At 44.9% G+C, this 13,246-nt stretch overlaps 1 protein-coding gene across 10 annotated transcripts in view; it reads right to left on the bottom strand.

Moving 5' to 3' along the window:
* Nucleotides 1–13,246, bottom strand: part of FAM13A (family with sequence similarity 13 member A) — a 388,793-nt gene that overhangs the window by 316,005 nt on the left and 59,542 nt on the right. For 9 of the 10 annotated variants that reach the window (XR_016212400.1, XM_070047870.2, XM_070047871.2 and 6 more), the window contains exon 2: nt 9,050–9,239. The exons of the other annotated variant lie outside the window; for it this stretch is intronic. Coding sequence is in view for 8 of the 9 variants with exons in the window: in XM_051819564.3 (XP_051675524.3) it covers nt 9,050–9,239 (190 nt within the window). In the remaining variant the exon portion in view is untranslated. The remainder of the gene's footprint in view (nt 1–9,049; nt 9,240–13,246) is intronic. 10 annotated transcript variants of the gene reach the window in all.

Genomic DNA, 13,246 nt, shown 5'->3' with positions numbered 1-13,246 from the left:
TAATTTGAAAGGTAGAAAGAGACGGAGAGAGAGAGAGATCTTCCATGTGTCAGCTCACTCCCCCAAGTGCCTGTAACAGCCAGGGCTGGACAAGGCCAAGACCAGGAGGCCAGGGCTCAGTTCAGGCCTGGCTATCTGAGAGGGGTAATTTATGATGATTAGAAGTGTAAATGCTCACAACTCTGGAGGCTGGGAAGTCCAGTATCAGCCAAGGTGCGAGCGTCTTCCCAGGGCCTTTTGGTTGCTTTATCATGCAGAAGGTAAGAGGTAGGGGGAGAGAGAGAAGGGGGCAAACTCTCCGTTTTATAGCAACCTGCTCCGACAATAATGGCATGAAATCCAATCATGAGAGCAGAGTCCCCTTGACCTAATCACCTCCCAATGTCACCAGGACATCTGTATTCCGTATCAGAGTGACTGGGACTGAGCCTTGGCTCTGCTTCTGACCCAGCTTCTTGCTAATGTGTACCCTGGGTGGCAGTGGTACTCGGATTAAGCACTTGGGTCTCCCAACAGACAAAGGAGACCCAGATGGAGTTCCAAGATCCTGGCTTCAGCCTGGCCCAGCCCTGGCTGTTGCAGGCATTTGGGTAGTGAGTTAGCAGATGGAAGATCTCTTCCTCTCTCTCCCATTTAAAGAAATAAAAATAAGTAATACAAATTTTAAGTATCAATCAGTAGAAAAAAAAACTCAAACACTATCATTACCCTTTGGAACCTGCAGCCTGGTGAGATAGTTGTGTTCTTCCCTACGTATGCATGATTCGGCCATGAGAACATCAATATCACAATTGACATGGATTTTTTAGCTTCAATTCTAAGAAAAACCGTGATACCAAGCATGGTATTAAAAACATTTAACAATCAATATGGCCAGGACACCATCTAATCAGAAGAGATACCAGTCATTGCGTGTGGTGGGCAGGTTCCAAAATCGACTCTCTGATCCCCACCTCTTAGCACCATCTGTAATCCACTGCACTCAAGCATGGGCTACACCTAGTGTGTGGCTCCTCCCGACAGAATACAGCAAATGTCACTGGATGTCACATCTCCGATTAGGTTAAAATGACTGCAGCGATGCATCTTGCTGGTTCTCTCTCTGATAAAGCAACTATTTGTATTGTCAATGACCCTATGGAAAGTTCCAGAGGGAAGGAACTGAGGGTCGCCTCTGGTGAATGACCAGTGAATAAGTGAGAGCCTCAGGCCAACACCCACAGGGAACCGAACCCTGACAACTGCCATATGAATGCTCATGAAAGAGAATCTCCCACATCCGTCCTGATGGGACTATACCTTCAGCAGATACCACGAACACAGCCTTGGAAGAGACCCAAAGACAGAAGCAATGGCTAAGCTGTGCCCGGATTCCTGACTCGCAGAAATTATGGAATAATAAAGTTGACATTTTCGTCTACTATTTGGCAACAGGCAGGGAGTAATTTAGTTATGCAGCAATGGACAACAAATACACACCATTCCCTTAAACCCATAGACCATCGGGTACAATGTGACACTCAGCTTAATCATTTAAAGTCTTCATGATCTGTTTCCTCTATTCCACAAAGGTTTATTTATTTTATTTTTTTATTTTTGACAGGCAGAGTGGACAGTGAGAGAGAGACAGAGAGAAAGGTCTTCCTTTGCTGTTGGTTCACCCTCCAATGGCCGCCGCGGCCGGCGCGCTGTGGCCGGCGCATCGCGCTGATCCGATGGCAGGAGCCAGGAGCCAGGTGCTTCTCCTGGTCTCCCATGGGGTGCAGGGCCCAAGCACTTGGGCCATCCTCCACTGCACTCCCTGGCCACCGCAGAGAGCTGGCCTGGAAGAGGGGCAACCGGGACAGAATCCGGTGCCCCGACCGGGACTAGAACCTGGTGTGCCGGCACCCCTAGGTGGAAGATTAGCCTAGTGAGCCACGGCGCTGGCCATGTTTATTTTAATATGAAAGGCACAGACACAGGGAGATCCTCCATCCACTGGTTCACTCCCCGAATGACTCTACGAGCCAGGTCTGGGCCAGGCTGCAGCCAGGAGCTAAGAACTCCATCCGGGTCTCCCAGTGGGGAGCAGAGACCCGAGGACGTGAGCCATGATCTGCTGCCTCCCAGGAGGCACATTAGCAGGAAGCTGAATGGGAAGAGAGCACGCAGGACTTGAACTAGGCAGTCAACGTTATGGATCAGGATGTGGGTGTCCCAAGCAGTGGCTTGACCACTGAGCCCAAAGCCCGCCTCAGAGGTTTGCCTTTAACTCAGAAACACAGGCTGGCATCACAGAGGGAGCACACCAGCCCTGGCCCAAGCCCAAGTCTTGAGAATCGAGAATTCTCTGTCCTGCTCCTGTGCTTACCCAGCCCCTGAGCCTAACGCTGCCTTCTGTGTTTGGCCAGCAAATGCGCCTGGGTCTGTCGCTCACACAGTGTTTTTCTAACTGTGACCTTAGGCTTTCTCTCCCAACAGTGTTCTTTTTTTAACCTTTCCTCAAATAAACACACTTCCAGCAATTTCAAAATAGCTGCTCCGCTCCAAGAACAGCCTGCGGTCCTCCAGGCTGCGGATCCCAGCGGGCCACACTGGCAGAGACAAGTCAGGGCTGGAAGTCTCGACGTCAGGGCCTCTCGGACGTTCGCTTCTGCCTCCACGCCACTACCAGCACAACTGCCCCCCACCCCCACCCAAAGCAGTGCTCATGACACTCAGGGTTCTCCAACCAGGGGACGCTTATGTGGGCCTATCATCCTGGGAGACAGAATCCACCCAGTTTTTAAAAGTCTCTTGTGATTCTATAATATTTCCATTTCCCATCTAAGGCTGACCAGACTATATAATCTCTGACTTTTCCTACCCTAAAGTTTTAGGAAGTTATGACTGTACCAGCCATGTTCTGAAGATCATGAAATGGCTTCGTGAAATTGCTACCCTCTTCCATTTCTGAGATCCTCTTATCCTTGATTTTGGAAGACACAGTTAATCACCACGAAACCACAACTTAATGAGGGCTTAGAAATGACAGAAAAGTTGTATATCTTCACAGCTATACCACCGATAGCTACTTTTTGGTACAACTGAGATTTATTTCAAAATCGTATGAATAGGGGCCAGCGCTGTGGCAGGTAAAGCTGCTGCCTGCAGTACCAGCATCCCATGTGGACGCTGGTTCGAGTCCTGGCTGCTCCTCTTCTGATCCAGCTCTCTGCTATGGCCTGGGATAGCAGCAGAAGATGGCCCAAGTCCTTGGGCTCTGCACCCACAATGGAGACCCGGAAGAAGCTCCTGGCTCCTGGCTTCGGATCAGCACAGCTCCAGCCGTTGTGGCCATTTGTAGAGTGAACCAGAGGATGGAAGACCTTTCTCTTTCTCTGCCCCTGCCTCTCTGTAACTCTGACTATCAAATGAATAAATAATTTTTTTTAAAAAATCGTATGAAACTAAATACACCCCAAGTCACCATTTCCCAAATGGCACATTTGGCCCAGCACTAAGACAAAACATGAGCACATTCTGCCACCTGGTGGTCAATGGAGAATCCTACACTGTCCAAAAGGTGTAACCCATGTCTTAATGCTAAGGACGAATTATAAAGTAATCTAAAGAGGGAATGCATTGTAAGTTATATAATTTTAAATTTAAAAAACATCATTTATGTAAAGACCTTCTGTGCTAAATTTCTCTCATGTCAAGTTGTTAAAGTTGGAGCCGGCACTGTGGGGCAGCAGGTTAAGCTGTCTACAGAGCTGGCATCCCACATACACTCCATTCCAAGTCCTGGCTGCTCCACTTCTGATCCAGTTCCCTAATAAATGTGCCTGGGATTGCAGTGAAAGATGTCCTGTCTCTCTTGACCTCTCCCACTTATGTGGGAGACTGAGATAAAGTCCTGGCTTCAGTCTAGCCCAGCTCTGGCTGTTGCAGTCATTTGGGATGGAAGATTTCTCTCTCTCTACCTCTCTACCTACCTCTGTACCTACCTCTGTACCTACCTCTGTACCTACCTCTCTACCTACCTCTCTACCTACCTCTCTACCTACCTCTCTACCTACCTCTCTACCTCTCTACCTCTCTACCTCTCTACCTCTCTACCTCTCTTACTTTCAAATAAGTCAGTCTTTTTTTAAAAAAAAAAAAGTTAATTTTTTTATTTCATGTAAATGCAGTTTAAGATCAAAATATCCCCCTCTGATTAAATTATGTGACCAATCATCCCTATTTCTGACAGAGTGTGGACTATATCACAGGTATATAATAAATATTTGCTGACTCGAAGACACTACTAAAGAATAACAGGGAGTGAAGTATCTTGTCCTTAAGCTTCATGCCCCCCTTCTAATGTACATGGGTTCCTTGGTTTATTAATGATAGCTTCAACCTGAGGAAGGAATTTCCAGTTCAATACATAGTAACTCGCTACACAGTCAAGATGCAGGTGCCAGGTCCTAGCCCAGCCTGCCCAGTCATGATTGTGATTCAGACCAGGTGTTGCCAAGGCAGGTGTATTTTGACAACACTCAATTAGGAATTCTATTTCACATCCCTACTGAAGAATGGCCAAGTTAGCCTACTAGAGTGTTTGGGCAGCATTACCTGCATATACCCTAGTAGAGTGTAACTAAGTATGCTGGACAGATCGGGGAGGGTGGAGAAAGCCAAGCCTTACTGCCTGTCTTGCCAAGGTTCCCGCACGATGATGATGATGATGTGCACACAAACTGGCTCAGCCGCTGCAGAGCTGACTACACACGCACCAGCCTACCTCTAGTAGTTCGAGACAGACAGACGCACTCATACATGCTTGACATGACGCACATTCAAAGTTTACCACTGAACCATTGCTTAGAAATAGCAAGACTGCAATAAGTCCAATGTATAAAGATAGGACACATATAGTGCAACAATGTGTAGAAGAGGTGAAAGAGTTAAAGATAAGTAAAGCTTTTTATGCAATATGAACCCTTCCCCCAAGACAGCCACATCCAGGGCTGCACAAGAACCCTTCAATAACATAGGAGAGCATCTTCATGCCAGCTCTGCAAATTCTCCTATGTATGCTTCGTAGCTTCTAGATTACAATTATCTAATACAGTGGAAATGCTACAGAGCTACTATTGTTCAGGCAACAGTGACCAAAAAAAGTCTTCATGTCAGCAAAGACTCAATTTTTTCAAGTATTTTCAATCTGCAGTTGGTAGAATCTGAAAATGTGTAACCCACATATTTGGGCGACTGACTGAATACATGGCTTTAAAAAGTGAATATATAAATAGTTTTGCATGATATGCTCAGTCAACTTTGGAGAAAAGAACACGGAATATGGGTCGGCATTATGGTACAGTTGGTTAGATCACCACCCGTGATGCCAGCATCCCATAGGAATACTAGTTGAGTCCTGGCTACTCCACTTCCAATCCAGCTCCATAGAAATGCACCTGGTAAAGTAGCAGATGATGACCCAAGTATGGGCCCCTGCCACACACACAGGAAACCCGGGTGAAGCTCCTTGGTCCTGGCTTGAGCCTGGTCCAGCCACAGGCCATTGTAGCCATCTGGGAAATGAACCAGTAGATGGAAGCTTGCTCGCTTGTGCGCTCTCTCTCTCTCTCTCTATATATATATATGTGTGTGTGTGTGTGTGTGTGTGTGTGTATATATGAAACTCTGCCTTTCAAATAAATAAGTCCTAAAAAAATAAAAAAGACCATGCATTACATCAACACCAAACACTTTCAGTAGTCACACTTAGGTAACCAACTGAAGAATACTAAACTACACTGACAAATTCAGGGGATACTTGTACCTGAGAGTTGCAGTTTTACTCAACCTAGAAAGTGCAAATGAGTCCTGTCACACCTGTGACCAGGCAGCACCTGGCTCCAAGACTTTGTAGGTCAAGGTCCCATCTTCCTGTTGTGCCATACAGAATCCTTTTTCTGTTTAACTGCTTGGGCTGGCCGCTAAGATGCTGGTTACAACGCCCATATCCCAAGGTGGAGTACCTGGGGTGGATATACGCATCCAACTCCTGACTCCTTCTTGCTAATGATGCAGACCCTGAGAGGCAGGAGTGGGGGCTCCACGGAGCCACTCCCTGGGAGGCCTAGATGGAGTTTCTGGCTCCCAGCTTTGGCTTGGCCCAGCTCTAGCTATTGCAGGCACTGCAGTCTTGCTTGTGCATTCTCTCTCTTCTCTATCTCCCCCCACCTCGCACCTTTCAAAAAACAAGTGAGGTTTTCAAGTACTTGAACAAACCAAACCCAGAGCCGTTTTCTAAGAATCTGGCCCTTGTGCAGTTTCTGCCCTTTCAGAAATAAGGAGAAAACCAGGTAAGAACACAAGTCTGGCTTTTCAGCTTTTAGAATAAAGTATTGCTTTGTTATTTACATCCTGGTAACCTGAGCAGATGGGTTTTTTAACCAACACTAGTGAGGCCAGGACTTACACTCACAGGCCCTGTGGAATTTGACCCCTGGAGGAACAAAGGCCCAGTGGGGCTCACCCACCAACAAAGGACACTTCCAGGCAGAGGGTGGGAACCTGTGACCCCAGCGGGATCCGGGCCTGGAGCAGACAGTACCAAGTACTGTACTGGGTACGGGATTTCTCTTAGGTCTCAAGCTTCACATTTAAAACCCCACAAGTCTTATATTCTCCTCTGTAATCACTCTGCATTTGTCCTTTTAGTACAGAAATCATAAAAATTCCAAACTTACTGCTCAGAATATTTCCTTCCTAAATCATTTAAAGTTTACTGATACTTATGCTTCTTATTTTTAAAAAATATTTATTTATTTGAAAGGCAGAGTTAGAGAGAGAGAGAGATCTTCCATCTGCCAGTTCACTCCCCAAATGGCCAGGGTTGGGCCAGGCTGAAGTCAGGAACTCTACCTGGGTCTCCAACAGGGTGAAGGGCCTGAAGCACTTGGCCCATCTTTTGCTGATTGCCCAGGCACATTAGTGGGGAGCTGCACCAGAAGTGATCAGCCAGGACTGGAACTGGTACCCACATGGGATGCTGGCATCATAGGCAGCAGCTTAATGTGCTGCACCACAATGCAGGCCCCATTATGCCTTTTTTTATTATAAAGATTTATTTATTTACTTGAAAGTCAGAGTTACACAGAGAGAGAAAGAGGCAGAGAGAGAGAGAGAGAGGTCCTCCATTCACTGGTTCACTCCCCAGATGGCTGCAATGGCCGGAGCTGCGCTGATCCAAAGCCAGGAGCTTCTTCCAGGTCTCCCACATGGATGCAGGGGCCCAAGGTCTTGGGCCATCCTCTACTGCTTTCCCAGGCCAAAGCAGAGAGGTGAATCAGAAGTGGAGTGGCTGGGACTCGAACGAGAGCCCACATGGGATGCTGGCACTGCAGGTGGCAGCCCTACCCCCATTATGCTTTTTTAAAACATTTATTTATTTTATTTGAAAGGTAGATACATAGAGGGACAGAAAATTCCCAACTACTGGTTCACCTGCCCCACAAAGGCCCACAACAATTACAGCTGGGCCATGCCAAAGCCAGTAGCCAGGAGCTCAATCCAGGCCTCCCACATGGGTGGCAGTGACACAAATCCTTTAGTCATCACCTGCCGCCACCTGCCTAAAACTGGAAGAAAGCAGAGCTGGGACTGGAACTCAAACATTGCCATATGAGTCCCAAGCAGCTTCTTAATCATCACACCAAACGCCATGCCTTGATATTTCTTATGCGGTCTGAAGTCCCCCAACACACTGACCTACTTTGAAAACTATAGCTCTAAGGGCTATGGAAGCACCCTCTCAGATTAACCATGTTTAAATCTTATTGCAGGGGCCGGCACCGTAGCTCACTTGGTTAATCCTCTGCCTGCGGCACCGGCATCCCATATGGGCACCAGGTTCTAGTCCCGGTTGCTCCTCTTCCAGTCCAGCTCTCTGCTGTGGCCTGGGAAGGCAGTGGAGGATGACCCAAGTGCCTGGGGGCTTGCACCCGCGTGGGATACCAGGATGAAGCACCTGGCTCCTGGTTTCGGATCAGCATAGCTCCAGCCATAGTGGCCATTTGGGGGGGGTGAACCAACGGAAGGAAGACCTTTCTCTCTGTCTCTCTCTCTCACTGTCTAACTCTGTCAAATCAAATTTTTATTTATTTATTGCAAATAAAACCATCAGAGAGCTGCGGGCTACATAGTCACAACCAAGCGGGTTATAATGTAACTTTTTATTGTGCAATGTGCTATACTGCTCTCCAAATGCTTTACATGCTGAATTTCACAGCTCCCAAACTGACACTCGTCTTCACTTCATTCTGTGCTATACACCATGCGGTTCTGGTATCGCTAGCAAGTGTATCAAGACGGCAGGGCATCTGATAAGGTCATGATTGACATGAGTTGAAAGAGCCGCTCCACAACGGCTTTGAATCAATTCAGGTGTTATCGGTTGACATTTAATTACACAAGCGAACCCACCATTAATGTTAGGAACACTGTTCTCTCAAGCGTATTTCAGCACTTAAAGCTAAGAAGTAGGGGCAGACATTTGGCACAGCAGTTAAGCCACGGTTGGGACAACCACATCTCACATTGGAGTTGGAGTCTTGGTTTTGCTCCTGACTCCAGCCACCCGCTAATGCAGACACTAGGGGGCAGCAAGTTCAGGCAGCTGGGTCTCTGTCACTCAAGTGGGAGGCTGGGGCCTAGCCCTGCCTGGCCCTTGTGAGCATCTGGGGGTAGTGGGCCAGTAGAACACTTTGTCTTGTCTGACTTTCAAATACATGAATAAAAGGTTTTTTTAAAAGTTAAAAAAAATTAGGCAACATTTCAAATTAGAAAGTTCAATACTTAAATCAATTTTTCTATAGATAACAGAATTAGTAGTTTCTTAAAATATTAAGCAGTAATATCCTTTCTTAAGGGAAAAAACACACTACCAATGTTTTGATATTCCAGTTAGGCTGCTTTACAGACAGCTGCAATCATGCACTATGAAGTAATTCACACACACACACACACACACACACACGGCCTTTACACAAGAACTGTAAAAACGCACAGAGCCCAAGGGGACCCAGCTTACCATGCTGTGTCAAGTACTCCACCAGGCTCCACACCACGGCAGGGACGCCGTGCTCGGCGAGCCCCCGCTGCCGTAGCTCCAGCAGGCTCACTCCAAACACCTGCTGGTGGGCAGGATCCCTCGCTGCACTGGCTGGTACCGCCACGATCTTTTTCATGTCTTCTCTCAGCCGAACTGCTGCCTTACTTTGCTTAAAAGGGCATAAGAGAAAAGAGCAGTCCGTCATATTCACCACAGGAGGCTGCATGGCTGCAGGAGAAACACCTGGATTCAAACGTCTTAGTCTCTGGAGACCACCACAAGCGGTCTTCATTGATTGTTACTTCCACTCAAGTCGGAATCCCTAACGTCTCTCGCATGCATTTTGGGGATGGATGGAGAGGGGGAAAAACAAAGAAAAATCCAGAGCCATAACTTAGTGTAGCTAAGAGAGGGAGCAACACATTGCAGTATCCAGGACATAGTACCACAGTAACCAAGGGGTGGGACTCGGCAGTACCTGGCCAACAGGAAAATGAAACACTCACGAGATCACTGATACCCCACACAGGTCCTCAAGGAGACATTTCAAAAGATGAATATTTATCCAGAGGTTATTTCAGGGTAGTTTTACTTTACAGTGTCAAAGGAAAAAATTGTAGATGTAGAGTAGACATTTTTTCTGATTTGATTTAATCTGCAATTATTATGATTACTCAGTAATTTTCCAGCATATAAAATCCATTCAGTTCTCTATGGGCTTCAGAAATTGCCTTCTGTGTGAAACAGGAACATTTTACGTGGTCATAATTTACAATTTTCCAATCAGGCTATGTCTTCTAACTAAGAACTGCAACTTACATTCAACAGATCCAAGTCACTACCACAATGAAAAAAAAATCAATACAAGCTTTTAGTAAAAATTTGCACCTCAGAATTTTTTAATATGCGATATAAAAAGGTTATTCACATGTATATAGAAATGTGGTCTATGTAAATATTTATTTGTGCATATGTATGTATATGTGTGTGTGTATGTCTGTATAAATAAATATAAATCCTGAAAAGAGAGAACAGGAGGCAAACAATTTTATTTGGGGATAGAGGAAGTCAAATTGGGGGAAATTTTTGCTTCCTACAATGAATGTAGCAACAAAGCAGAGTGTAACTATTATTAGATGACTACACTTAGTCATTACAATATCCTAGGCAGAAATACATATGAAATGTTTGAAGAAACAAAGGCCAGAGACACAAGTAATGTGGACTAAGTCACACAGTGCTGGGAGACAGCTTCGTTCTGGTTTAGGTCCATGTGCCTCCCTCTCAATGTAAACTTATATTAAGGTTATAGTGCAGTTTGTGTAACATTATGGAAACTTTGATAAATGCTCTACGTAAAACAAAATGATGACAATCAAATTAGTTCTATAATATTTGTTAAGTAGGATATTATAATCTCGAGTTGAGTTTATAAAATTCAAACTACAGAATCAGACCAACTCTCACTGACATATTAGCATCCTTTGATGGTCATATTTGGTGAAAATCCAGCAGATGTGAAATTACAGTACAGATGTAGCATTTGTTAATATTACAGATAATATTGTGAATCACCATGGAGCAGTAGTACAGCAAGAACCCTGATCTCTTACCAAGAAATTAAGGCATGAGTAATAATTATTCTTTAAATAAAATTGTTAACCATTACTTTTTTCATATGCACTTATAAACATGCCGAATTCCTTCTACTGAATGCATAGGAAGTTTCCAGTAAGCAAATAGCCAAAAAATTACCAGCAATAATGAAATTCAATGAGGTTAAATCACACAAATGTGGCTTTCAGCATCTGAAACCCATTCTGACTCTTACGAGCTGTATAACCTTGGACAAGTCATTTAACGTGTGCCTGCCTCAGTTTCCCCATCTGGAGAATGGGAACACTCATCTGGAAAACAGGAGTACTCAGAGCTAGTCACAGGAATGTGTGAGTGGAAATGAGCTCATACTCGGGAAGGAATGAGAACGTTGCCCGGTGCACTCAGCAAGTGCTGATTCCTTTAACCGCCTCCTCTTCCTTCTAAGAATCACCTTTTTGATTCCTTCTTACAGTAATACAGACCTACTCAACTATCCCTATAACACTGGTTGTGGACCAAAGCTTTCTTTTTTAAAAGATTTATTTATTTATTTGAAAGGTAGGGTGAGACACACACAGACAGACACATAAAGACACAGAGAAATCTTCCTCTGCTGGTTCACTCTCCCTGCAAATGGTTGGCAACAGCCAGGTCTGGCCGGGCCAGAGTGAGGAGCCTGGAACTCCAGCTAGGTCTCCCACATGGGCGGCAGAGCCGCAAATACCTGGGCCATCTACCACTGCTTTCCAAGGCACATCAGCAGGGATGTGGCTAGGAAGCAGAGCAGCCAGGACTCAAACCCGTGCTCCAATATGAGAGGCCGGTGTCAAAAGCAGGGGTTTAACTGGGTGCACAATGGCCCCATGGTTGAAACATGCTGAGTTGGTGGATACTCTGAGGACCTCAATAGTGTCATGTATACACCTCCGATTTTATAAAATCTGTAAGTATGACTTTTGAATGATAACTATATATTAAATGATTTGCTCTATCAGAATTTCTTGAGTTTTTCTTTAAAATTTTCAAGGTTTCCATAGAAATCTCGTCTACATCTGAGTGGAGCTGCAGACAGTATGTTGTGTCTGTGCAAACAGGCAGGGTGCCCAGCAGTCCTGCACTGGGGCTCAGAAAGGTTTCAAGTAAGAGACATAGCCTCGCACGTTCTGAAGTGACTGCACATCACACCCTTTGTTTACTCAAAACACAGCCATACTGCGTCACGTATCTATACGTGAGCACAGTTGTAAAGGACGATCTGATTACTGTTTTTCATAGGTAATCACGTCAGTCCTTTAAAGGAAAACAAGGACTACTTAAAAATGAAACATAGCAGCTGTACATTCATAGTAATAAAGCAAGATTTGATTAGTTTTTAATTGGTAACCTAATTCAAGTTGACACTTCTTGAGAAGTAAATCAAAGTAACCACAATGAAACATAATACAGTAGCTATGTTTGCAGATACTCAGATTAACCCTTCAGTGACCACAAATGCATATTATGTTTTGCTCATCTTAGTTGGTAAAGGACTCATAATAGAAAACCCAACAATAAGATGTTTTTAGTAGTTTATACCTAAACTATTAAAGAATCTACAACAGCTTAAAACAAATACAAAACCTCCTTTCTGTAAATAAGAAATACTTGATAGCTGCATAGTCACAAAAAAAAAAAACTGTAGAAATGAAAAGCCATTTATAATTCCATTTACACTGAAATGATTTTGACCCTAATACAATGATTGCACCACTCTATAAATTTGAATACCTAAAGAGTTTCAGCTTCTCAGTAAATACACATCTAACAAGAATTACTGAGGAATTCTGAGTCTCCATTAACTGTTTAAATTCGTTTACATGTAAATTCCCATAGGTCACATGAGCTTGAAGACTGTGTGTGTGTAAATGCAACAGAGGGTCTTACACACAAAAAAGACAGCCCTGGGACTGTGAGATTTCACTGTTTAAACAACCCTCAGGAGTCACTTAGTACTTCCATCGTTGCCTTGCAAAGAAGGAAAGCAGGACCCAAACAGCTGTGGTGAGACAGTGTGGCCTAGAGATCAAATTTTCTCAGTTTTATGATTTTTTAAGCTTCATTTGAAAGGCAGAGTGACAGGGAGAAGGAGAGACTCAGAGACCTTTCATCCACTTTTCTCTCCCCTAATAGCTACAACAGCTGGGGCTGGGCAGGTCAAAGCCAGGAGCCTGGAACTCCATCCAGGTCTCTCCTGCATGGGTAGCAGGGGCCCAAGTACTTTGGCCACCCACCACTGCTTTCCCACGTTGATTAGCAGAGAGCTGGACTGGAAGTGAAGGAGCCAGTGCCTGGATAAGGGATGCCAGCAACACAGCGGGTGGCTTAGCTGCCTGCATAACAATGCTGGTCGCTCCTTGGTTTTATATAGTATTCTTTTTTATGACCAAGTGCAGGAGACCCTGCTTATTTATGCTATCTATATTTGTTCAAGAAATAGTGAAGCTAGCTTACAAACTGCACTCACCAGGGTTGCAGCGAATACTTACAAGTCCTGACTGCACCTTCCTGGGGAACGGATTTGGGGGGAATTGCCACTCA

The sequence above is a fragment of the Oryctolagus cuniculus genome, chromosome 8 (genome assembly GCF_051225735.1).
Source record: "Oryctolagus cuniculus isolate XC-2025 breed Fujian yellow rabbit chromosome 8, ASM5122573v1, whole genome shotgun sequence".
Lineage (NCBI taxonomy): Eukaryota > Metazoa > Chordata > Mammalia > Lagomorpha > Leporidae > Oryctolagus > Oryctolagus cuniculus.
This window is presented reverse-complemented; position numbering and strand designations above follow the sequence as displayed.